Consider the following 27,495-nt stretch of genomic DNA (forward strand, 5'->3'; position numbering starts at 1 on the left):
GCAGAATTCAGACTCTTATTTTTCAGAATTAAGTCCAACAGGCTATCCATTATAGCATATTTCCATATCTTCCTGTGGCTCCAATATTCTGCATGCTTTCTCCTTCACTTTCATTCTTCCCCACTTTCACAGGTCTTCATTGTATCTCTTGCATCACGTTCCTCCTTTTAGCTTCTTGACCTAATAGTGGGTCAATTTCATCTTCAATGACCTTGATGTAGAAACACTTTTTGCATTTACTCTCTGTAGACATGTATCACTTACTAAATTTGAACAAGGAAGTACTCCCACCATTTGTCTTCTCTATTACTATAGGTTTACTATTGAATATAAAGCTATTCTCTGATTCACTATACTCCCTCCTTTCAACATTTATACTAAGATTTCTATTTCATGCTTATATTTTTCATTTATTTAGCATTTAATTATTCCCAGTTAATTTTAAAAGCAAGTTTAAAAGCATTCATTTTTAAAACTTCGAGTTCCAAATTTTCTCCAAAGTCTCTCATTGAAAAAGCAAGCAATTGCAATAGAAGTTACAAAAAGTATGAATTGTTTCTTTTCTGCTTGTGCTAATTTTGGTCTAACAATTAACAGCAAGAAAAACATCCCTGCACCATCCATATGTGGAGCCAGTTTTGAATACTATGGATGAGTTCACTTCCTTTGGTAGTATACTTTCCTGGGGTGTACACATTGATAATGAGATTGACATACACATTGCCAGAGCTACTTCAATGTTTGGGTGACTCTGAAAATAAATGTGGGAGAGAAAAACTATTAGTCTGACTACCAAACTGGAGGTTTAGAGAAGCAGTGTGCTGACCTCATTACTATATATCTGTGAAACCTCAACAGTCTGCCAGCACCATGCCAGGAAACTTTCAGAAACATTCCAGAAAAAAACAGAATTGCTTCCATTTATCTTGTCTTGGGGAAATTCTGAAAAATCGCCTGATAGGATAAGATACCAGAAACTGAGTCCTTTCTTGAGGCAAACTATCAAGGATTCATACAATGGTACAGAGAGCATAACTCTGATGTACTGGCTATGTTGTTTGAACAAACACATAATTGACAAAAAAAAAACTACTTATGGAGTACTCACAGAGGGTAAGCACCATGAGAGTGGGGTAAGGATTCAGAAAAATGGTAAGAGAACAAGTTCAAGGTCTCTCTTATGAACTTTGGAATTGATTGAGCAATATGGGAGACAGTGGCACAGGTCCACCCAACATGACCTGCCCTCATCAGAGAGGATGCTGTGCTCTATGAGCAAGCAGAATTAAAGCAACTCAAAGAAGACATGAAATGCATAAGTTTAGGGTACCTAAACACACTATGTTGCTGATAAAAATTAAATCATTCATAGCTGATTATCTTACAATATTATTTTTACTTTGTACATAAGTCCCTTATGATTTGTATCAACTCATTTAAGTCTTTTCTGACAGCATATTGCTCATCATTTCCCCCAGAAGAATAGTATTCCATCACAGTCACATACCATTATCTATTCAGCTCTCCCCAATCGATAAGGATCCCTTCAATTTCTAGAAAAGAATCGCTATAAACATCTATACATTCTTTTACCTTTTTGTTTTATATCTCTTTTGGGTTATAGTCCTAATAGCGGTTATTGGTAGGTCAAAGTGTATACATAGAATGACAGTTCATTGGGTATATTCCTAAACTGCTCTTCAAAATGGCTGAATCAGTTTACAATTCTACCAAGAATATATTATCTCATTTTCCCAAAATTGTCTCTAACATTTATCATTGATTTTTCTGTACTATTAGTCAAATTATATTTATGAGTTAGTATCTCAGAATTTTAAATTACATTTCTCCAATCAATACTGAATTAGAGTATTTTATTAAATGGTTATAGATAGTCCTGATTGCTTTATTTGAAATCTTTTTTAGAAAAGACATAAAAACATATCATTTGAACATTTATCAATTGGATCATGGTTCTTAGTTTCATAAATTTGACTCAATTTTCTTTCTGTATGAAAAAAGAAAAATGTTTATCAGAGATACCTGCTTGAAAATTTCTTTTACAGTTACCATATATAACTTTATGTCCCTTCACCTTATTTATTAATTTGTTTATTCTTTTCACTTCTTCATTTAAGTCTATCTAACCTCAAGTGTTTTATTTCTAACTACCTATTACTCCAATCTACCCACTCTTTTCACCTCCTCTTCTCCCCTTCCTATCTGCTTTCCTTGTAGTGTAAGATAGATTTTTATGTTCAAGTCAATGTGTGTTATTCTCTTTTTGAGTCAGTGCTGATGAGATAAAGGTTTGGTTGCTCTCCCTCACTTCATTTTCCCATTCCAAGAATATGACATTTTGTGATGCTTTTTTGTGAGATTATATACTCCATTTTACTACTTCCTGTCCCTTTCTCACAGTACATTCCTCTCTCATCCCTTAATTTTATTTTTTAGATATCAATCCTTGTATTCAATTTACACATGTGTCATTTTTCTATATATACTCCTTCAAACCCCTAAAAATGTGAAAGTCCTCATAAGAAATGGAAGTATTTTAATTTTATTAAGTCCCTTATGATTTCCCTTTCCTGTTTCCCTTTTAATGCTTCTCTGAAATCCTATATTTGAAAGTTGTGTTTTCTCTTCATTTTTGGTCTTTTCATCAAGAATTTTTGAAACTTCTCCATTTCATTGAATGTCCTTTTCCCCCAGAAGGAGTAAACTCAGTTTTGCTGATAGGTGACTCTTGATTGTTATCCTCACACCTTTGTCCTCCAGAATATCATAATCCAGGTCTTGCAATCCTTCATTGTAAAAGTTTGTATTATCCTGGCTCTGACTTCAAAATACTTAAATTGTTTGGATTTTTTTTTAACCTGCTGATGTCAGAGTTCTGAAATTTGATTATAGTATTTTCGGAAGCTTTCATTTTGCAACATCTTTATTGGAGGTGATTAGTGAATGCTTTCAATTTGAATTTTACCCTCTGGCTCTGGAACATCAGAGTAGTTTTCCTTGTAAGTTTCTGCCTTGCCTTGTCTTGCCTTGCCTTGCCTTACCTTGCCTTGCCCTGCCCTGCCCTGCCCTGCCCTGCCCCACCCTGCCCTGCCCCACCTTGCCTTGCCCTGCCCTGCCCTGCCCTCCTGCCCTGCCCTGCCTTGTGTTGCCTTGCCCTGCCTTGCCTTCCCTTCCCTTGCCTTGCCTTGCCTTGCCTTCCCTTCCCTTGCCTTGCCTTGCCCTGCCTTGCCCTGCCCTGCCTTGCCTTGCCTTTTCCTTTTTTTAGGTTTTTTTGTAAGGCAAACGGGGTTTAGTGGCTTGCCCAAGGCCACACAACTAGGTAATTATTAAGTGTCTGAGACCAGATTTGAACCCAGGTACTCCTGACTCCAGGGCCGGTGCTTTATCCACTACACCACCTAGCCACCCCTTCTTTTCTATTTTCTTTGGGTTTTTGCAAGGCAATGGAGTTAAGTGACTTGTCTAAGGCCACACAGCTAGGTAATTATTAAATGTCTGAGATCAGATTTGAACCCAGGTATTACAGACTCCAGGGCCAGTGCTCTATCTACTGCACCACCTAGCCAACCCTCCTTGTAAATTCCTTGAAAAATAATGTCTAGGTTCTTTTTTTCTATATGTTTCTTTCACTTCAATAATTTTAAATCAGCTCTGCTGGATCTATTTTCCTTGTCAATTGTTTTTCCAATGAGGTATTTCCCAATGTCTTCTATTTTTTTCATTCTTATAGTTTCATTTTATTGTTTCCTGATTTCTCATGAAGTCATTGTGAAAAAGAGTCCAATTTTCATTTTATTGAATTATTTTCATCAGTGTTTATTTTTCCATATGTTCAATCTACTATGCAAGATTTTTTTGAATGAATTTTTCCATTTGACCTACTTTATTTTTTAAGTTGTTGTTTTCTTGAGTAATTTTTGTCTTCTTTTTTCAGATTCTTTTATTTATTCTTTTCACATTACTACAATAGTCTTGTTGTAAATGTAAACATAATCCCTCCTTCCACAAAGACAGAGAAACCTCAATAAAATTAAAGTGAAAGGGAAAAAAGTGTACTTCAATCTGTGTTCAGACATCAGCTCTATCTATGTGAAGGATCACATTCATTAAAATAAGTCCATAAAAGAAGTTGCTTCAATATTTTATCACAGTTGCTATTGCTAGTTGCATTTTCCTTCTTCCTATTCCTCTCTACCACTATTCATTCTATTCTCTCTCTCCTTTCACTTTTTCCCTCCTCAAATGTGTTTTGTATCTGACTACTCTCTCCCATATCTTCCCTCTCTTCTATTACCTACAGACCCTGTCCACTCCCCTTTTCCCCTTTCTCTCATCCCTTTCCTCTTTTTTCCCTGTATAGTAAATTAGATTTCTATTTTGCTGTTGAGTATCTATGCTATTCCCTTTCAGAACCACTTCTGATGAGAATGAAAGCTCACTATTACCCTCCTCTTCCTCCCTTCCAGTCCATTGCAAAAGCTTTTTCTTGACTCTTTTGCATAAAATATCTTAGGCCATTGTACCTCCCCTTTCCCTTTCTCCTAGCATATTCCTTTCTCAGATAGTAACTCCATCTTTAAAATATATTTCATCATCATATTCAGCTCCCTTTTGTGCCTTGTCTAAATGTACTACTTCTAACTGCCCTAATAAATGAGAAGGTGCATATGAGTGATCACTATCATCTTCCCATGCAGGAATGCAAGCAGTTTAGCATCATTAGATCTCTCATGAATTGTCCTTTCCACTCTTTCTGTACTTGCCCTGTGTCATGTGCTAGAAGATCAAACTTCCTATTCAGCTCTGATTGTTTCAACAACAAAGTTTGAAATTCCCTGATTTCATTGAATGACCATCTTTTCCCCTGAAAGTGTATTTCAGTTTAGTTGAATAGCTGATTCTCAATTGTAATCCAAGTTCTTTAATCTTCTGGCTTATATTCCAAGCCCTATGACTCTTTAATGTAGGAGCTACTAAATCCTGTTTAATCATGATTGTAGCTTCATTGTGTTTGAATTGTTTCTTTTTGGTTACTTGTAATATTTTCTACTTGACTTGGGAGTTCTGTAATTTCACCATAATATTCCCAGGAGTTTTTATTTTTGATTTCTTTCAGGAGGTGTCAGTAGATTCTCTCAATTTCTATTTTACCCTCTGCTTCTAGAATATCAGGGCAATTTTCCTGAAAAATTTCTTTAAAAAATGAAGTCCAGATTCTTTTCCTGATTGTTGTAAGGGGATAATAGATAGAGTATGTGGCCATGAGGAGTTCATCCTGAGAGTCATTGAGACCTGGGACAACAGGAATGTCCATACCAGAGTGCTCTGAACTCAGGAAGGAGCTCTGGCCCTTCTCTCTCTTTGTTCTCCTGCCTTTCATCCTTATCTTGTTGAATATTCTCAGGAAGGACCTTTTGTCCTTATCCCTCTGCCTTTCATCCTCATCTTGTTCAAGTGTACCAGGAAGGAGTTCTGGTCCTTATCTCTCTACCTTTCATCTTTATCTTGTTGAAGATTCCACATTTTTCCAGGATACAGGCCTTTTGTGGCATACCGGTTATACTGCCACAGGCCTGGAGATGAGGGATGCTGATACAAGGGGACTAGGCTTATATATACCCTTATTTCAACTATGTGAGTCAGAGATGTAGCATATACCTGCAATAAACTCCTTGCTTATCTCTCACTGGCTGACTTTCATTATTGAACATGTGGGACATGTCCGGCAGAGCTCCCCGAAGAGTTGTGTGAATTAGACTGAGACCTGGCTGCCCAGAGTGGACCACAACAGATTGTGACTTTCAGGTAGCCTATATTTTTAAAAATAATTTCTCCTGAATGTGTTTTCCAGGTCAGTTGTTTTTTTGGTGAAATATTTCCTTTTTGTTTTTCGCCTTTTTATTTTCTTTTATTATTTTCTGATTTCTCACAAATTCATCAACTTGCCTTGACTTGATTCTACATTTGAAGGAATTATTTTCTTCAGAGAACTTTTTTATCTCTTTTTCATCTGGCCAATTTTGCTTTTTTTTTCTTTTTTTATTCTCATTTTGCACAAATGTTTTTTTTACATAAATAAAATATTCTTGTTTACAAGTAAACAAAATACCCCTCCTCCCCCACGAATATAGATAGACTTGCTTGGGTGAAAAAAGTAAAGGGTAGAGAAAAAAATTAAAATAAAAAATAATAGTAATAATTGTAGTTATGGCCAGGTGGCACAATGGACGAAGCACCAGCCCTGGAGCTACGAGCAACCGACTCCATATCCAGCCTCGTAAACCCAACAATCACCCAGCCATGTGACATGCAAGCCACCCGATCCCCACTGCCCTGCAAAAACCAAAAAAAAAAAAAAAAAAGAAAAGAAAAAAAAGACCCAAAATAAAATAAAATAGTAATAATAGTAGGGGTGGCTGGGTGGCAGACAGAGCATTGGCCCTTGAGCCAGGAGCACCTGGGTCCAAATCCGGCCCCAGACACCCAAAGATCACCCTGCTATGTGGCCCCAGGCAGGCCATCCAGCCCCACTTGCCCTGCACCCTCACCCAAATAATAATAACAAAAAATGTGCTTGAGTCTTTGTTCCAACACCAACAACTCTGTCATGAGTGGATCACATTCTTTATGATAAGTCCATCACAAAAGTTACTTCCATATTTTTCCACTGTTGCCATTGCTGATTGCAACTCCCTCCTTTCTTATTTCTCCACCATGTACTATATTTTCTCTCTCCTTTCACTCTGACTCTGCTGTAGGGTTGGTGACTGGCTCAGCATACAGATCCCTGGTGCTGGGGCCAAGAAGCCCTGAGCCCCCATACCACCCCTTAAGCCCAGCATCCACCTGGCCCCATGGTCCTGGGCAGGCCTTCCATTCCCAGCCCCTTGCAAGAAGTAAGGAAGAAAATGTGTTCTATCTGACCACTCTCCCCCCACGGTCCATCCTCTCTCCTGTATTCACATCCCCACCCCTTCCCCCTGCTCCCCCCTCCTTCTTACTCCAGATGTCTATACCCCATTGAGTATATTTGCTGTTTCCTCTCCTAGCCATCTCTGATGAGAACAAAGGTTCCCTCATTCCCCCTTGCCTCCCCCCTTCCATATCATTGCAATAGCTCATTGTAATAAAAAAAAATCTTATGTGAAATATCTTGGACTATTCCTCCTCTCCTTTTTTCTTTCTCCCATTCCATTTCCTTTTTTTCTATTGACTCCATTTTTACACCATATTTTATCTTCGAATTCAGCTTTCTCCTGTGCTTCAACTATAAAAGCTCTCTCTACCTGCTCTATTAACTGAGAAGGTTCATATGAGTATTATCAGTGTCATTTTTCTATGCAGGAATACATGCAGTTCGTCCTCATTAAGTCCCTCATATTTCCCCCCTCTCCTCCAATCTCCATGCTTCACTTGAGTCCTGTATCTGAAGATCAGACCTTCTGTTCAGCTCTGGCCATTCCAAAAGGAACATTTAAAATTCCCCTAGTTCATTGAAAGTCCATCTTTTTCCCTGGAAGAGGACATTCAGCCTTGCTGGGTAGTTCATTCTTGGCTGCATTCTAAGCTCTTTTGCCTTCCAGTATATTGTATTCCAAGCCCTACGAGGTTCCAATGTAGTTGCTGCTAAATCCTGTGTGATCCTGACTGCAGTTCCACGATATTTGAACTGTGTCCTTCTGGCGGCTTGTAATATTTTCTCTTTGACTTGGGAGTTCTGGAACTTGGTTATAATATTCCTAGGGGTTGGTTTTTTGGGATCTCTTTCTCGGGGGGATCAGTGGATTCTCTCCATTTCTATTTTGCCCTCTGCTTCTAGAATATCAGGGCAATTTTCCTGTAGTAATTCTTTGAAAATGATGTCAAGGCTCTTCTCCTGATCATGACTTTCAGGTATTCCAATAATTTTAAATTATCTTTCCTAAGTCTGTTTTCCATATCAGTTGTTTTTTCAATGAGATATTTCACATTTTCTTCTAATTTTTCATTTTTTTGTTTTGAAGTATTTATTCCTGATTTCTGGTAAATTCATCAATGTCCCTGAATTCTATTCTTTGTCTGAAGGATTTGTTCTCCTCAGAGAGTTTTCTTATCTCTTTTTCCATCTGGCCAGTTTTGCTTTTTAAAGCATTCTTCTCCTCAATAACTTTTTGAACTGTTTTATCCATTTGACCTAAGCTGGTTTTTAGCATGCTTTTTTCCTTCAGCATTTTTTTTTGGATTTCCTTGACTAAGCTGCTGACTTTATTTTCATGTTTTTCCTGCATCTATCTCTCTCTCTCTCTCTCTCTCTCTCTCTCTCTCTCTCTCTCTCTCTCCTTTCTTTTCCCAGTTTTTCTTCCAACTCCCTCATTTGATTTCCAAAGTCTTTTTTGAGCTCTGTCATAGCCTGAGCCCAATTTCTGTTTTTCTTGGAGTCTTTAGATGCAGGAGCTTGTGCTTCCTCATCTTCAGACTGAGTATTTTGATCCTTCTTGGGCTCATTTGCAAAATATTTCTTAATAGTCTTCCTTTTGTTTCTCTGCTTGCTCATTTTCCCAGCCTGGGCCTGCTTTGGGGATGCTTCCTGAGCTTTTGGGGCACTCCCACAAGGGTCTCAAGGTGTGAGGGTCTGTCCTCCCTCCTGGTCTGTGAATGACCATAAGCACCTCCCTCTGCCACGGGACTGAGGTGGGGGAGGGGCTCTGCTGTTCTATGGGGGGGCCTAGACTGGGATCAGGATCTGAATGTGGTCAGAGCCCCAGAGTCCTGTTCCAGGGGCAGAGGACAGAGCTCTGCAGTCTCTCTTCACTCCCCTCCTTCAGCTCAATGGGCTCATGCCCTGGGGGCTCCTGCTTACCAGCTCCACCTGCTTCTGTTTCCAGCTCTGGGCTGCAGAAAGACCAAGCTGCTCCCTGTGTGCCCCGAGGGCTGGGCTCCACATGCTCACTCTGGCAGAGGTCCCCCTCTGTTTCCCTACTTTGTGCTGGTGCACCCTGGGGTGCAGCTCAGGAGACTCCCCCACTGCTGTGAGCTGAGACTCCCAGCACCCTGGGGCTGCCTCCGGAGGCTGAAGTTGTTTTGCTCTGGTGGGCCACCCCTCCGACCTTGGGAGAGAGCCTTTCTGCTCTTTTCCAGGTTTCCTTGAGTAGGAGAACTGCCTCAATGGTTCCCTTTGTGGGTTCTCTCTCGAAAGTTTAGTTAGAGTCCTTAGGTGATTAGTTTTATCAGAGAGCTCCTAAGACTTGATCCCTTCTTGTCACCATCTTGGCTCCGCCTCCCCAATTTTGCTTTTTAAAGCTTTCTTCTTCTTATTGAATTTTTGGACTGCATTTTGCATTTGACCTAATCTGGTTTTTAAGAGGTTATTTTCTTCAGTAATTTTTTTGTTTCTCCTTCACCAAGATGCTGTCTTAGTTTTCATGATTTTCCTGCATCACTCATTTTTCTTCCCAAGTTTTCCTCTACTTTCCTTATTTGATTTTCAAATTTTTTTTTAGCTCTTCCATTGCCTGAGACCAATTGATATTTTGCTCAGAGGCTTTGGATTCAGACTCCATGGGATCAAAGTAATTGTCTATAGTCAGATATTTTCCTTTTGTTGTTTGCTCATTTCTCTATCCTATGACTTGATTTTTAACTCTTTGATAAGGCTAAAAAATTGAAGAAAATATAAAGTACCTTCTAGGGAAAATGAATGACCTGGAAAATAGATACAGAAAAGACAATCTATGAATCATTGAACTCCTAGAAAGCCTGGACCAACAAAAGAACCTGGAAAATGTCATGCAAGAAATTATAAGGGAAAACAACCCCAATCTACTAAGACATGCTAATAATATAACAATTGAAAGAATCCACAGAATCCTTCCAGAAAGCGACCCCTGGGTACAGACTCTAAGGACTATAATTGCCAAATTTCAGACCTTCAAATAAAAGAGAGAATATTGCACACAGCAAAAAGAAAACAATTCAAATGCAAAGGGAACAGAATCAGATTAAGACAAGACCTATCAGCCTCAACACTGAAGGACTGGAAGAACTGTAATAACATATTTTTGAGAACTAAGGACCTGGGATTACAACCCAGAATGTACTACCCTGCAAAATTCAGCATAAATTGTCAGGAGAAAAGATGAATTTTCAGTGAAATACAGGACTTCCAGAATTTCCTGATACAAATACCAGAACTGAAAAGGATTCAATCACCAAATACATGACCAAAGAATTCCATTAAAAAAGGTCAATGAAAAGGGGGGCTGAAAAAACAAAATTGTTTTAAACAAAAGTTGGTCCCTAAAAGGAGAGATGTTGTAATTCTAATTCTTTAGAATTTACTTCTTTATGGAAAAATTAGAGGGTAGAATATAATTGAAGAGCTTAAACCTAAAGGATAGGGGTATAATTGGGTCTTGTCTCTCAATTGAAGAGGATCCAAGATCACAACAATATTTTTCAGACAGAAAGCCCTGGAAAAAAAAACCAGGAGTGTTCACTTCAACTAAGGGGTATTATACTATGACTCACTTTAATCACATGCTGCTAACCACCTCGTTTAATGAGGACATCATAAACTACCAGGACCTAAGTCAGTGTGTCTGTTACTTATAGCCCTTTGTAAAGTTCTCAGTGAGAGACCTTCAGAGCCTTCTAATACATAGAGGTCTTCAAGATTCTTATAGTTAATTATATCAGCATCTGGTGTTTCACTTAACAAGAGGTTAAGTATAGGGGTGGGGGGAGGGGGGAAATATGAAAGTAGATAAGCTTGGGGGGAGGGGAACAAATATTTCAAGAAATAATATAGCTCCAGAAGAGATCATGAAAAGGGTAAAAATATCACATGTGCAAAATTGGAAATTGAGGGAATGCTCATCAGTTAGGAGAATTCATGTTAACTTAATGCTGTATGTATATCTCTGCTTCAAATGAGTTTCTTGTAAGCAGTATATTGTAGGATTCTGGTTTTTCATCCACTCTGCTATCTGCTTAGGGTTTATGGGAGAGTTCATTCTATTAACCTTCAAAGTTATAACTAATTCTTTATTGCCCTCCAGGCTATTTTCCCTCTGTATTTTTTCCCATTTTTCACCTTATTCATATTTCCCAGTATTTTGCTTCTGAATACCATTTCATTCAGTGTGTTTACCCATTTATATAACCCCTCCCCTTTCTTTCCTCTTTCCCTTAGTCCCTTCTTCTTCCCTTCCTTCTGTCAGTTCCTCTTTTCCTCCCCCCTCCTCCTCCTTTGGTGTTTCAAAATTTGAGTTGATCAGACCAATAGAAGATCAGAATGATTTACGATATCATCAGGTACAAATAGTCCATGTGAATACCTGGGATGGATCCCCAAAACATATATATTTCACATTTCTTTTGAGTTGCTTCCATTCTGCCTTGCTCATAGAGCACAGCACCCTCTCTGCTGAGAGTGTAATATGATGGGGGGCCTTGGGCTAGTATCTTCCATACTGTAAATCAATTCCAAAATTCTTAAGAGAGACTTTCAAAGTGTTCTTGTACCATTTTTATGATCCCCCCTATCTGCACCTCCAAGATTGCATGCCTTATGTGAGTTTTCCATAAGATAGTATTTTTGGCAACCATATATCTGGCATTCAAACATCAGACTTGTGCTTTCTTTAGTAATGTTTAAATGTTTGGCAGTTTAATTTGAGAAAGGACTTCAGTGTCTACTATCTTATCCTGTCAGATGATCTTCAGAATCTTCCTAAGACAATATAAATGGAAAGGATTCAGTTTCCTGGCTTGCTGCTTGTAGACTGTGGAGGTTTCACAGGTAAAAAGCAATGCTTTTTAAAAAAAATTTTTAAAAGCAATGTTTTTCAGAAAATGGTTCTATAGATACTCAGTTTGGTAGTCAAATATCTCTTCTCTTACACACTTGCTTTCTGAGCCTCCCAAATACTGAACTAGCTCTGGCAATGTGTGTGTCAACCTGTTTTTCAATGTGTACCTCCCTGGAAAGTAGATTGCCAAGATACGTGAACTCATGGATAGTTTTCAAAACTTCTCCATTGGTTGTGAAGAATGTTCCACAAATGGCATGTGATTGGCTGATGGACCACCTGTGTTTTCTTGCTAATAATTGTTAGGTCATAATTAGGACATGTAGAAGAGAAACAATCCATACTTTTTGTAACTCATCTAGTAATTGTTTGCCTTCTCAATACAAAGTTTTGAAGAAGGAGGAAGGAAGAAAACAGAACATTTTTTAAATGAATGTAAAAAAAATTTTTACCATGTTACTAGGAAAAAATAAAATAATAAATAAATGAAAAATATAACCAGAAAAAAGAAATCTTAGAAGAGGTGCTGAGAGCAAGGATGCAGGGAATCAGGGAGGAGTTCTATATTCAGGAGCAAACCAATAGTAATAGAGAAGTCAAGTGGTAGGAACAATTCCTTTTTGAAAGTTAGAAAGTGGGGCGGCTAGGTGGCGTGGTGGATAAAGCACCAGCCTTGGAGTCAGGAGTACCTGGGTTCAAATCTGGTCTCAGACACTTAATAATGACCTAGCTGTGTGGCTTTGGGCAAGCCACTTAATCCCATTAGCCTTGCAAAAACCTAAAAGAAAGTTAGCAAGTGATACATGTCAAAAGAACAAAGAACTTTTACATGAAGGTCACTTGAAGATGAAATTGGTTCACTATTAGGTAAAGAGGCTGAAAAGAAGAGAGTGATGCAAGAGAATAATGAAGACCTTGACAGGAAACAAGGAAGCATGGAAGCAAAGAAAAAGTTCACATAAGGTCAAGCAGCAGGAAGACATGGAAATGTGTTACAGTATACAAAATTTTGGACTAAATTCTGAAAAATAAATGTCTACTTTTAATAGTTTAGAGCTGTGTTGCTATATATAAGGCTCATGAAGTCTAAGAACTTTAAGCAACTCCTTCAGATTTAGCTACTGAGTTAGAGTTGTTATCTGACCTTCTGTGGGATTTGACCAAAAAAAATCACAAGACCTTGAAGGAATGATATATTGTGTTTTCTTATTGCATAGAGATGATGTTGCCTGGTTAGGAGGCAAATCCTTGAAAATTCTTCAAAATTAATAATTTATATATCTATCCATGGACTGCAACTTAGTCACTTGATGGTCATTCTGGTCAGCAGCAGAGAAGTCCATCACTAGATTAGCTGTCACCAGAGGATGCTTCTCCTATGAATGTAACCATTGAAATTGTTCACTAAAGCATGGATAGGTGGATTGACTATCTCCACTGATCCTTAAAGTATCATTGATGGAGAGGCACTAAGGAATTCTAAGTCACTGCAATATAGCTTTCATTATGGAAATGAAGAATTTGGTTTACTTTTTTGCAAGGCAATAGAGTTAAGTGACTTGCCCAAGGTCACACAGCTAGGTCATTATTAAGGTCTGAGGCAAGATTTGAACTCAGATCTTCCTGTCTCCAGGGACAATGCTCCATCCACTATGCCACCTAATTGCTCCAGCACAGAGTCTATTCTAAGGGAAAAAATGAAGTGATTTGTTCTAGGCTACACAACTTGGTGGGATTAGAGTTTAAATTGATTCTAGGTCCTCTGCCCACAAAGACAGGTCTATTTCCATATAATTACAGTGCTTCTCAAATCAAGAATCTTCATTTTATGGAAGAGTAGGCACACAATTACACATCAGGAGTTATGAAACACAACCATGTTTATTGTACCCAAAATTCACAAATATGAATTATATGATAAGTAATAAGATCATCCTTGATGATATTTGAAAAAGAAAAGAACAAAATAATATTAGTCACATGGCCATAGTCATTGATCAGAGGGCTGCACATGAATGTTTATAAGGCAGAACAATAAATCAATGACATAGAAAATCCTCTGTTAACCGTACAAGTCTTTCAAAATTAAGATGCATTTAAGCCAATAGGTGAAAATTTCATTTCTTCAAGGGAATTCCAGTCAAAATGAGATAATTGAGTCCAGAATGTGAAACCTGTATGCTAATTTACCAATTAACTTTGACTTCTTCCTTAGCGTGGAAGAAAGCATATTTGATACCATGGTGGAAGATTGGTGACTCCACCACGTTTGTTCTTAATTTCATTTGGATTTCCAACTGATTTGAGAGTGAAGTTCTGTAGAATGGTGGCAAAGAACAAAAAGAGCTCCATCCTTGCCAGGCCCTCTCCAAGACAAGACCGTTTTCCTGGAAAGAAACAAAAATGGTGGTTAGAAAACTTCATTCAATATCACATTATCAGCCAAAGTGAAACAGACTCATTGGATGAGGGCATTGGTGGGGAAAGGAATAAAAGAGAAGTCTGTAGGTGGGAAAAATTATATTTCAAACCTTAATGGTCCCTAGGGGCAAGAAGTCATTCACTCTTTACACCATTCTTCCTAGAGTGAGCCCTTGTGCAGTGGATTTTGCAATCGAATGTGGCTAGTGAACCAGTCAAGAAATTTAATTAATCTGATGAGAAGCCGGTTCATGGGAATATTAGAAATGACCTTTTTACACAAGTCACAATGGGTGATGTATCCTCATAACTGAAAGGAGAAGGCTTAGACAGAGGCAGGTGGGAGATGGGACAGGGATCCCTACTCAAACTGAGAGGAGAAAAGGGAAGGGATTCTTTTTACCAATGGAAAACGGAATGAAGTAGTCACTTTTCTTGAATTTCCCATTCTTATCCAGGAAGTGCTGGGGATCAAACAGGTCAGGGTTGGGAAACTCTTTGCTGTCCCACAAGACTGGGGAGAGCAGTGGGAAGATTGTTGTGCCCTAGAGGGAAGAAATTCCAAGAGGACATTAGTTATCATCACAGATATTCTTTGTTGGCCAGTTTCAACAATATTCTGTGGCTCTCCATCATCTCTGGTTCAAAAGGCAAAATTCTTTCTATATGGCATACACTGTTAAGTCAACCTACTGAGAATCCGCATAGGTTCACAACTTCCTTTCAAGATTGATGTCACCATTACTGTGCCCATCATGCCCTTCTTCGGGTTCCATCTAAAGTTGTCCAATGGCTTTTGCCTATCAACAAGGCTCTCTCTCTCTCTCTCTCTCTCTCTCTCTCTCTCTCTCTCTCATCCTCATGACTTTATTATGGCTATTTCTCAAGTCTAAAAGACACTACTGATCACTTCAGGCTTTTAGAATGCCTAGCTATCTTTACAGATGGACTTGGGTTTCTTCCCTCGCCCTGCCCTCCCACAGGAAGCATTGGCTAAGACCCTGAGCTGATTGAGTTCTCTCTCCTTTCAGGTCCTTGATCTATATTTTATGTTTATACCAATATTTGTGATTCTCTGGTCAGTGAATTGTCAGTGCCCTAGGTAAAACTTTAGGTAAAAGAAGACTCTAGGGACAGACCATATTTTCTCCTGAGGGAGTTTCTTCAGCAGGAAGCCACTCTGTCAATCAAACTACAACTTTATTCTGAAGGAAAGAATTGATACTTTTGGTGAACTATTCTGGTACCAAATTGGACATTCTCCAGAAGTCTAAGTCCTCAAAATTGTCAAGCATCCTTCTATTCTTGCCTTGTGTCACCAACATTTGGGCCTACAATTCTCACAGAGTAGATTCTTACTGAAGTATTGATGATTTGAAATGAACAAGGCCTTAGGGGTAGTATATTAAAAGTAAAATTAGGAGGAATGTTCCCTTGTTTCTTTGAGGGAGAATAGTTCTGCTGAGCTATTGCTAGGAAACTTCAATCTCATTTAATTGCTGTCAACAAATATTTACTTAGTAATGCCGAGCAGTGTATCAGGGTTTAAATTCCTATATTCTAGTCTCAGCTCCAACAATTACAATAAGATCTTGGGTACGTCATTTGAGGTTAGATTTTGTATTTCCATCTACACAAAGGGACCGAAAAAAATATTTACACAATCTACTTCAATGTCTAGAATGAGGAAATGACATAAAGAGCAATTTCTCCAGCAATTTCACTCTATAATTTTCCTTATACACTCTTTTCCACAATGTTGATATGGTGATTGAGAAAAATTTTATACTTTCCACTCATTCTTCATTCATCACTGCATCAAATTAGCTGAATAAAACTAAAGATAGTCTTAAGGAGAACTTCACATGGGATTACTGGACTACATGGCATGTTCTCCAATACTAGATCCCATTGTCCCAGGATTACTGACCTTTGGGAGTACATATTGTTGTAACTGGATGTCACGGGTCACTGCATGTGCCACATTAAGAGGTAGGAGGTCAATGAATCTTTGCACTTCATGCACCACAGCATCCGTATAGGGCATATCTTGTCTGTCTTTTATAGAAGGAACTCGATTATGTCCTATCACATGATCAATTTCCTCATGAATTTTTGCTGTAGGAACAAAAGCAGCAATAACCACTGAACTTCCCTGTGTCCAGGGAATTCCCAATAGATTTTGTGTGGAGTATCTACCTGGTAATATGACCTAAGATGATTCTCATATGGGATTAATGTTCTCCTTTTACCCCATCAGGGATGTAAAGACTATTGTAGCAGCAATAAGATAATTTCCTGTGGCTTAGGTAATAGATGTTTTCTTTAGACACCATTTGGGTAAATTCAGACAAGCCATTATATATCTCTCTCTGAGCCTCATTTTCTCACCTGAAATCTAAGGATCATAAATTACATGTCTTCTAAGATTCTGTACATCTCAACATCTGTTATCCTATTATTTGTAAAATGGACATAATTTTACCTTACTTAGGAGGCATCAAATGAAATAATGTGTCAAGTGACTTGTAAGCTTTACATCCTTTATATTGATAGCTATTATTATCAGAGAAAGCTTTTATCTTTATTTGTATTTGATAGTGCTGGTGACAACGTTATCATCCTTTAAACCATTCACCAGTTAAGTATCTCAGCTCCTGTTTTGATATTCCAAATTGCTGAGGCATAGAATCTCAGCATTAGAAATTACTCATTTTCAGTGGCCACCCAAACTGAAACAGGAATCCTGTTTCTAGTGGAATGAACAAAGAGTCATCCAGTGACTTTGCTTGACTACCTCCAATAAGGAAAAGCTCTCCACCTCTGGGGTAGCTGAATGGGTTTTGGAAGACCTTTAATTGTTGGCAAACCTTTCCTTATTTGAAGCCTCCATTTGTCAATTTATAACTTCTCTTCATGGATCCTAGCTCTGCTTCCTTGGACCCAGAAGCCTAGAAGAAATGTACAGCCTAGAGGAAAAGGGATATTGCATTTGCGTCTTTATATCCTAATGCATAGAATGCAGTGCACATAAAAGGAGCTTTATATATGTTTGTTAAAGTGAATTAAATTCCCCAGGACAGACCTTCACAGAACTAAAGAACTATCAGACCCTGACCAAGTGTTCTGTTTTCTTATATATGCTACTTTCTGAATCGCTTACTCATCTGTGTCATTGTTATGTAGGCAAAAGAAGCAATGGGAAAGCCAGTTAAGGAGCAAGGTACAGGGCCTCGAAAACAATCTTCGTTCGCATGTGTGGCAATTCTTGGACGTTACCTTGGATTTCAGGATGTTGTAGAATAAGCAGCAGGCCATATCTTAGAGTACTACTGGTTGTCTCTGTTCCAGCAAAAAATAAATTTGCTCCAGTCATTGTTAGATTCTCCAAGTCAAATTTAGACTGGGGATTCCCTTTTTCCTAAAGGAGTGGTTAAAAAATAAATGAAGTAATGAGAGACAGCAGGGAAAGTCATTAATTTTTGAAAAATATTTAAAAATGTATTTTTCCAACTACATTCAAACAATCATGTTTTCAAGGTTTTGAATTTCACTTTTCACTTTCTCCCTTCCTTCTCTCCTTCTTCCCTTGACAAAAAGCATTCTAATATAGGCTTATACATGTATAACTATGTTAATATATATATATATATATTTATCTTGTTGTGAAAAAAATTAAATAGAAATAGAAAAAGCATTAGAGAGAAAAATAACATGTATCAGATCACTTTTAAAAATTGAAAATTATAAGTTTTGGTCTGCATTTAAATTTCATAGTCCCTTCTCTAGCTATGGATGATATTTTCCAACAAAAATCTTTATTTTCTTAGATGAATGTACTGCTGAAATAAACAAGTCCATTATTTTTGATCATCACCCGATGTTGGTATTAGAGTTACATTGTTTTGATTCTGCTGACTTCATTTATAGCACTAATTCATGCAAGTCTTAGGAAAAGTCATTACATACCTTATGAAGTCGATAAAATTTATCCCAGGAGCTCCCCTCACTTTTATTTACCTAAGAGACTAGAACCTTTATAACACTCTCATACTTTCATTGACCAGTCATAGGTTTGCCCCTTCTTAGTCAGCCTTCTTTGTCTCAAACAATCTGGTATAGTGGATAGAAATAGACTTTGTATCAGGAGACTTGGAATAAACTTTATCTTCAGTTAAGAGGTATGGACTTGTTCACAGGAAAGACATTTAATTCCTCTGATGTGTTTCCTCATTTGTAACAGTACAGATTTGGATCCCTTTGAGTGATCTATTTAATGTCTATGATACTTATAATATGGTGAGGACCTGGTTAAGTAATTCACTTAAAACATTAATAACCTGGTAAGTGAACCCCCTTGGTTCTATTTTCATCACAAAGCAGGTCAGCAATCTAATCAAACAATAACAGTGACAAGAATGAATATCAGATTTTCAGAATGGAGAATTGAGAGAAATGGTTTCTGGTAAATACAAAATTACAAATTTTGTAGATTAAATGAACTTCATCCAGCCAATCTGTCAGTGATCATAAAGGTCATTTTTAAGTTCACAATCTTAGTTTTATTTATTTTATATTATTACAATAATCTTGTTATGAGAATAAACATTCACCTCCTTACCCCTACCCCCAACAAGATGAGAAACTTCAAGAACAGTGAGAGAGAAAAAAATGTACTTCAGTCTGTGTTCAGATTTCAATGGTTCTGTATCTGGAGTGAGTTGCCTTCTCTATCATAATTCCACCAGAGAAGATGCTTCAATTATTTTTCCCACAGTTGCTATTACTAGCTGTATTTCCTTCCACTCTATCTCCCCCCCCACTCTCATTTATTCTATTCTCTCCCCCCCTTTCATCCTGTCTCTGTATAAAAAGATGTTGTAATGGAGGAATAACCTTTCCCACAACCTTCACTCTCTTCTATAACCTATTCCCTCTTCCTCTCTCCCCATTCCCCCTTATCCCATCCCTTTCTTCTCATTTTTCTCTAGGGTAAGATAGATTTTATACTCTGTTATTTGTGTATGCTATTTCCTCTCTGAGTCATTACTGATGAGAATGAAGGCTCACTTATTCCTCATTTCCTTCACTCAGTCCAGTCCATTGAAACAGGTTTTTCTTGACTCTTATGTGAAATATCTTAGCCCCTTCTTCCTCTCCTTTTTCTTCCTTCAAGTACTTTCCTTTATCATCCATTGACTCCTTTTTTTTACTATATTATACCTTTATATTTGACTCCTTCCTGTGCCTTATGCTCCTTCTAATTGCCCTTATAAATGAGAAAGTTCATATGAGTTATCAATATCTTCTTCCTATGTGGCCAACCTCTGGTCCATGAAACACACCTTTCCTGCAGAACTTCTAGGTTACCCTCATAGTTAGTCTTTCTTGTCCACCCCCTCTGTGGTTCACCAGAGTCCTGTACTTGAAGATCAAACTTTCTGTTCAGCTCTGGTTGTTTCAGTAGGAACGTTTAAAAGTCCACTGCTTCATTGAAAGTCCATCTTTTCTCCTGAAAAAAAGATGTTCAGTTTTGCTGGGCAGTTGATTCTCAGTTGTAAACCAAGATTTTTTTTGCCTTCTGGAATACCATATTCCAATCCTTATGAGCCCTTAATGTAGATGCTGCTATAGAGCCATGGTAGTTGAATTGTTTGTTTCTGTCAACTTTTAGTATTTTCTCTTTGACTTGGGAGTTTTGGAATTTGGCTATAATATCCCTGGAAGTTTTTCTTTTGTGATCTCTTTCAGGAGGTGACTGGTGAATTCCCTTGATTTTTGTAGCATAATAATTTTAAAATTATTTCTCCTGAATCTGTTTTAGAGGTTGGTTGTTTTTCCAATGAGATATTGCACATTTTTTTCTAATTTTTGGATTTTCTTGGAAGAGTTTTACTTCTTTCTGATTTCTCAAAAAGTCATCACCTTCCTTTACTTCCATTCTGCATTTGAAGGAGTTATTTTCTTCAGAGAGCTTTTTAATCTCTTTTTCCAGCTGGTCAGTTCTGCTTTTAAAACATTCTTCTCATTTTCCTTTTGTTTTGCTTTTATCCATTTGACCTAAAATGATTTTTAACATATGATTTTCTTCTGTATTTTTTGTATTTCTTTCACCAACCTGCTGATTTGGTTTTCATGATTTATCTCCATTGCTATCATTTCTCCTCACAATTTTTCCTCCATCTCCTTTAATTGCTTTTCAAAGTCCTTTTGGAGCTTATCCATAGCTGGAGCCCATTTTTTATTTCTCTTAGAAGGTCTGGATACAGAAGCTTCAAGTTTGTCATCTTCTGAATCTTCCATGGGACCAAAGTAATTTTCTATGGTCAGCTTTTTCTTTTTCTTTTGTTTGCTAATTTCCTCATCCAAAGACTAATTTACAGCACTTCCAAGGCATAAGGGTTTTTTTGGGACACCCCACTGGGACCTTTATTCCTCCAGGGTCTTATACTCTTGTCTGTGCTTTGATATGTAGATGACCACAGGGCTCCCTTCTGCCCTGGAGCTGTGAGGAAGATCCCTGCTGGGCTATCTTAGTATGGAAGGTCAAACTGCAACCTGGATCTGAGTGTGGGCAAGCAGCAGAATCCTGCCTCAGGGAGAACAGAGAGATTTCTTCAATCCCTGTATCCCTTTATCATCTGTGGGTTGTGTTCTGGAAGTGCAGGCTGGCTTCCCTGATTCCCACTGTAGGTTCTCGCTGCCGGACTGTTCTGAGGTCAGTGCTCCCACACTCAGTCTGGTGCAGCAGAATTCTCTCACTGACCCTTCAAGTTATTCCTAGTGATCCCTGGACTGCATTGCTCTGTGGCCAACCCCTGACCTGGTGAAACACCTTTCCTGCAGAACTTCTAAGCTGTCTTGGATTGGGAAATTGTATCACTCAGTCTTTCTGTGGGTTCTACTCCTCTAACTTTTGGATAGAGTTATAATTTGACTGCTTTGGGGTTTTCTTGAGAAGGAGTTTTGGGGAAATCCTGCCTTCATGCTGCCATCTTGACTCCGTCCTACCCTGAAATTTCCTTTTTAACCCCACCCCCTCCCACACGTACCATGTAGTCATACAGCCTCAGCTTAATGACTTCCAAAGATGGGGAAACTTATTACTTGATGAAGAATTTCTTTTTAGTCTGACATATTATTTCCCTCATGTGGAAATGAAATGTTTCTCTGTAATTTTACACTACTTGTTATGACTTCTATTTCCTGAGAGGGATAAACAAGAACATTCTAAACTTTTTGTATGATAACCCTTAAAATTGAGTAACTGTTGAAGTCTCCTTCATCTTACAAATTCCACGAAATATGTAAGCTCATAGATTTCAGAACTGGAAAGGAGTTCAGAGATCATTTGGCCTAAGACATTCACTACAAAAAAGAAAATTGTGGCCTACAGAGATAAAGTGATTTTTTCAAGTTACATGGGGGAAAGTGGAAAGTGTTTTAAGACAGAATGACCCAAATGGGTGTAAACATATCATGATGTTGCCTGGAAAACAAATAAAGCTGACTGTAGTTCAAAGAAAAATGTGACAAAGTTTAGATATAAGTTCATTTTTCTGTAAATTTCTGTGAAATTCATGAAGAGGAAAAGTAATAAAATAATCTATAAATCAGGAAACAGAATAGTAATATAAACTATATAATTAAGAACAATTATAAAAATAACTGATAAATGAGAAAAAAAAGTTGTTAAATGCTATAGGACTCTCAGAAATAAAGAAATAATGAGAGGCAGTTAGGTGGTGCTACTATGGATGGAGTGCTGTACTTAGAGTCAGGAAGACCTGAGTTCAAATTCTACTTCAAATCTCTCTAGCTTTGTGACCTTGAACAAGTCACTTCACCTCTGCTTCCAATGTCTCCTCTATAAAATGTGAATAATTGCACTTAATTCCAGTTGTGAGGCACAAGTGAAATAATATTTGTGAAAGACTTTCAAATTTTGATGCATGAAATCATTAAAGAGTTTCACAAAAGAAAAGAATTAAAGGGAACAAGAATGAAGTGTGGGTTATAATAACAGGTCCCAAAAAATTAAATGGATAAATATGATGAATAATGTGTCTAAAGTTGTAGAGATTCTCTTATTATGAAATTAGCAGATTTGAGACTAGAAACTAGAGAATTTGAAACAAAATGCAGAGACAGCAATAAAGGACCACATTGACTCTCAAAAGCCAAAATGATCTTAAAGATCCAGACATGAAATAATTCAGGGATCTAGAGATATAGAATTAGTATTAAATACTGAATATAATAATTCAATAAATAAAAATATAAATTGTTAAAAATTGAGGATTTCTGCACATATATTAGCATATATATATGTATGCATGTATGTGTATATTTCTATATAGATAGAATTCAGAAGTTAACCAAAAGAATGAAGCATCAAATTTAATACATCAAGAACTGTAGTGATCATACATTAGGTTTTCAACACTAAACAAGCATGCTGAACAATGAAAACAATGCTCTTTTCCTATCAAGGAAAATAAATTTGGATAGGTCAGCAATATTCCTTCTCTCTGATAAATCAAAGATGAGGTTAGAAAACAATTATATTAAAATCAAACAAGATTGGGTTAAAGCACTTAATAAGTAATCCTACAAGTATGAACCTTATCATGCATGATAAAATTGACTGAATGATTAATGAACTCATCTTAATTCAATTATCAGTCATGAATCAGATGACCAGTTATCTATGCTACCTGCCTACTGTGAAAGAGTTGAAGGAGTTTATTATACATGTTTTTGGACATGGTTTATATGGAAGTTGATTTTTCTTGATTATGTTTATCTGTTAACAAAGGTTTTGATTGTCTTTTTTTTTTATTAGGTAACAGGAAATAAATATTTGATAAAAGAAGATTGGCATAAAAAAGGAGAATTTGGGGGAGTTTTATTAAAAAAGAATTGTAAAGTGAGTCAGGTAATTAATAGAATACTTCAAACTAGACAAGTATGAGGTAAATAAATTAACGACAAAAGATTAAGCAAAGGGATTGATATGATTATACTTTTATGTCAAAAACACTATTATTAAAAAAATTGCTTTAGGGTCACTTAAATAAAGATAACTATATAAAGACAAAAGGAACAAAGTGGAACTATTTCTAGGAATGGGCTAAAAATGATTCTTGGTATCAACCTGAAAGAATGCCTCTAGTGAATATTTCAAGATTTATGTTGAGTTCCATGTTGTTTAATATTTTTTATCAGTGTATTAAATCACTCAATGAATAGCTATGAAAGAAATATTTATGATGGTCCAGACAACTGCTAAGTAGTTTGGTTATAAAAGCAAAGAATAAATACAAGACTATCTTTAACTTTTTTGAAATTTATATTCTCCTAAAGGAATATGACGCATTTAAAGATAAGTATGCATGGGGTCTATACAGAATAAATGCAAAGAGATTTTGGGGTGGGACACTAACAGCAGGAGGAATAAAGGAAGTTTACTAGAAGGAGGTAGTAGCTAAGTGTGGAATTATATTAGGGTTGCTAAGAGTTGAGGAAAGTGAGCAAGACCATTCCAGGAATGGAGGTCATATTGAATAAAGGCTAAGACAAAAGTTGGGCTATTATTTACAGAGAAAAATAAGGAGACCAGTTTGGCAGGAGCAAAGAGGGTGTGAGGGGGAAATCCGTAGCCAGCCTAGAAAGAGAGAGTGAAGCAAGGTTGTGAAGGGTATTAAATGCCAAACAGACGAATTTATGTTGTTTCTTAGAAACTGAAACTTCCTGGAAAATGGGAATTATCCAGTGAGTTTTGCACTTACTGAATGTTAGCTTCACAGTTTTGGGGAGAATGGGTTGATAGTCTTGATGCTGGGAGAGCTCTTAGGGGAGAATTGTCTTTGTGTGAAAGAAGATACTGAACTGTGTTAATTGTGGTGTGACTAGAGAAATAAAAGAATTAGGGATATCTACCCTGGGGGGGGGTCAGTTAGGGAGGGGAAGAAGAAATTTGATTTCTCTTCCTCCATGCTATATCTGTCCCCCATTAGCAAGAATTATTTTGACAGTTCAGATCCATTGGGAAAAGGGACTGCCTGTTTACCCTTCCCAATTTGATTGCACCTTCCTAGAGGAGGTTTACTCCTTTGTATTAGACTGTGAAAGAATGAAGGAAATAAGCATTCATCAAGATCTCCTAGGTGACTGTTCCTATTCTAAGACCCTACAGATCATCTCATTTGACCTTTACAATGGCCCTAAGATATAGAGCCTGTTATTTTCTCCATTTTTCATTTAAAGAAATAGTGTCAAACAGATATAAAGTGTCTCGCCTAGGGTTATAAAGTGTCTGACTCCAGAATTGAAGATGTCTTTCTGATTTCAGGCTCAGTACTCTATCCCTACCACCACCTCACTTCTTCTATTGGTCTGAGTGGAGCCATGTAGAATTCGAACTTAGTTAAGGGATAACTGGAATGTTCACTGGATATCCTGATGGCAATTGTGAGTAAATTTGCCCTGTCAGAGAACAGAATGGGATATTATTAGTGCTTCATTTGTTTTATGGATCAGTTTATGTGTTTCTGGGAGGCTTTTATATCTTTCGTTTTTCTGTGGAATGAAAAGGAAAAAAAAAGTCTGCCCTCTTCCCCAAATGAATTAACTTTGCTATGATGGAAGCTAGTTATATCGAGCATTTATGATAATTTCTGTCATTTATAAATGCTTTAAATTTTGTAGTCTGCTGTAGTTCACTCATTTCACTCATGTCTGATCCTTCATGAATCCATTTCATGTTGTCTTGGTAAAGAAATTGGAATGTTTGATGTTTGCTTCTGCAGTGGATCCATTTTCAGACAATCAAGTTTAGGAAACTTGCCTATGGCTAAATAGCTAGGAAGTGTATGAGACTGGATCTGAGATCAGGTCTTCCCAACTCCTGACCCTATGTTCAATCCACTGAGCCTTCTACTAACTCTGCTTTAAAGTTAACATCACGCTTTGCAAAAATACCATTTTATCCTCCCAATAATCCTGGAAGACAACGACTATATCTTCATATTACAAATGAAGAAATTGAGGCAGTCAGTGATATGATTTGCCCAGGGTTATACAGCTAGGAAGTGTCTAAAATTGACTTCAAATTCAATTTCCTGACTCCAGTCCTCTTCTACATATCATTTCTTTTGCTGAGAGCTCATTTTGTCAGTATTTATTTTTGCATATCATCTTTTCTATTACTTTGTAAACTCTTTAAGGGAAGAGGCTATCTTTTGCCTCTTTTTGTTTCCTCAGCACTTAGTAAAGTATCTGGCATGTAGTAGGCACTTAGTGTTTATTAATAGATTCCCACTATTATTCCACAATAAACATCCCCCTCCAAGCCTGAAAGCCCAAATAAGCAGCTCATCACCCAGCAAAGAAGAACTCTTCCAATCCCATTTCCTTTACAATGATCAGATAAGGCACAACTTCAGACCAACGAAGCCCATTTACAAGAAAGTCAATGACATCGTTGGGGACTCAGGATTCTCTAATGTTCCTTCAGGTACTTTGAAGAGAATGGCCTGTAAGAAACCTTGTAATATCAACCTCTCTCAATGAGGAAATGCTTCTTCTATGTATCCTACCTGTTGCATTTTGGAGAGGTAACAGTCAATGTAGTCTTGAGGATTGTTGGAGTCCAGTGTCTTTTGGTGCTCCTTTATGTTTTCCAAAATGAAACATTTAATTTCCTCCAGATTTTGAAAAAGTTTTCTATGTTTTCCAGGGAAGTATACTCTGAATGCTGGCAAAAAATTATAGAGCTTCCCCCCAAACCCAAACAAACACAAATGAATTTGCAGATATAGAATCAATTTTATATCTTTACTTATTAACTGTTATGTGCTATCAAAGGCATTGCATTTCTTTTTAAGTTTAATTAAATATTTTACTAGCAAAAATGTTTTTCTTTCATCTTCATTACACACTGGGAAAACAAAACCCTGAAATACATACATACATACACACACACACACACACATATATATATATATATATATATGTATATATATATATATATATAATCAAGCAGAACAAATCCCTGCCTTCTAAATAGCAAAAATATACATCTCAATTTTTATAGCTTGAGTCCATCTCTCCTCTCTCTTAGAAGGAAGGCTGCATGTTTCATTGTGGTTCCTCTGGATTCATGCTGAGTTCTTACTTTGATGAGAGTATTTAAGCCTTGCATGACATTTGTCTTTCTATTTTTTATCATTATGCAAATTGGTTCTACTCATTTCGTTTAATATTTATTCATAAAGTCTTCCCAAATGTAGAGCTGCATTTTTCATAATTTATAAAAACACAGTAGAATTCTATTATGTTTTTTGTAGCTATCTCAAGGTAGTGGTCAAATAATGGGATTTCCAGATCACAAGATATACATGATGTACTCATTTGAAAGTGATAGATCTAAATTGATTTTCAGATTATTGGAACACAGCTACACCAACAGTTTGTCAATATACTGGTTTTCCAAGATTTCCTCCAACATATGATATTTACCTTTGCCTAAATAAATTTTGAAATAATTGGAAGGAAAAATTAGAATTTGTCAAATTAAAAAATCTATTTAAGGCCAATTTCTGAGACCATTTTTAATGTGCAATAAAATGGCACAATTTTTAAAGGCATCCATTCAGGAAAGATGTGGTATTGAGTGTGAAAGAGGGGGAATCTCTAATAGCCATAAAACAGCAAGTTTCAGGTTTAAACACAGTAACTCAGAAGGCACTAGCTCCTTGAAGTTCAAGGAGTAACAATCTTAATTTTCTGACTCAAATAATCTTGGGACAGAGAGAGGAACCTGGGTAGAAGACAATGCTTCTTTCTCCTCCAAAGATGGGTCATTAGTAGAGCACAGTGCTGCCAAGCCCTAGTAAAGATTGTGTGTTGTGGGAGGGCATTTTTAATAAGAGACTTCAGAAAAAAAAGCTATAATTATCAAGTAAGCTCAGCACTTGAAGTCAGAGGAAGAAAAAGTTTCTCTTTAGAGTAGAAAATATAAAATCAATTTCTTTTTTATTTTGTTTTGCTTTTCAATTAACAGTCTCTTCCTACCATTTGAATTTAAAATATTAAAAAATGTTGTAATAAATATGAAAAGTCAAGAGAGACACAAGTCCCATTTTGCCTAAATCTAAAAATATTTGTCTGATTTTGCATATTCAGTGTGTCATGTCTCAGTTAGAAAAAGAGTAGCATATTTCATCATTAATCCTCCAAATTCGATGTTGGTCATTGCACT

At 37.1% G+C, this 27,495-nt stretch overlaps 1 protein-coding gene across 3 annotated transcripts in view; it reads right to left on the reverse strand.

Annotated features, from left to right (window-relative positions):
• Positions 1-13,672: 13,672 nt before the first annotated feature.
• Positions 13,673-27,495, reverse strand: part of LOC141520739 (cytochrome P450 2C23-like) — a 40,501-nt gene continuing 26,678 nt past the window's right edge. For 2 of the 3 annotated variants that reach the window (XM_074232525.1, XM_074232524.1), the window contains exons 6-10: positions 25,832-26,008; positions 17,511-17,652; positions 16,162-16,349; positions 14,635-14,776; positions 13,673-14,197 (exon numbers count right to left, since the gene is read on the reverse strand). In XM_074232525.1, coding sequence (XP_074088626.1) covers positions 14,022-14,197; positions 14,635-14,776; positions 16,162-16,349; positions 17,511-17,652; positions 25,832-26,008 — 825 coding nt within the window. In that variant the 3' untranslated portion in view covers positions 13,673-14,021. The remainder of the gene's footprint in view (positions 14,198-14,634; positions 14,777-16,161; positions 16,350-17,510; positions 17,653-25,831; positions 26,009-27,495) is intronic. The other variant, XM_074232526.1, reaches the window with a different exon arrangement.

The sequence above is a fragment of the Macrotis lagotis genome, chromosome 4 (genome assembly GCF_037893015.1).
Source record: "Macrotis lagotis isolate mMagLag1 chromosome 4, bilby.v1.9.chrom.fasta, whole genome shotgun sequence".
Classification (NCBI taxonomy): Eukaryota; Metazoa; Chordata; class Mammalia; order Peramelemorphia; family Peramelidae; genus Macrotis; species Macrotis lagotis.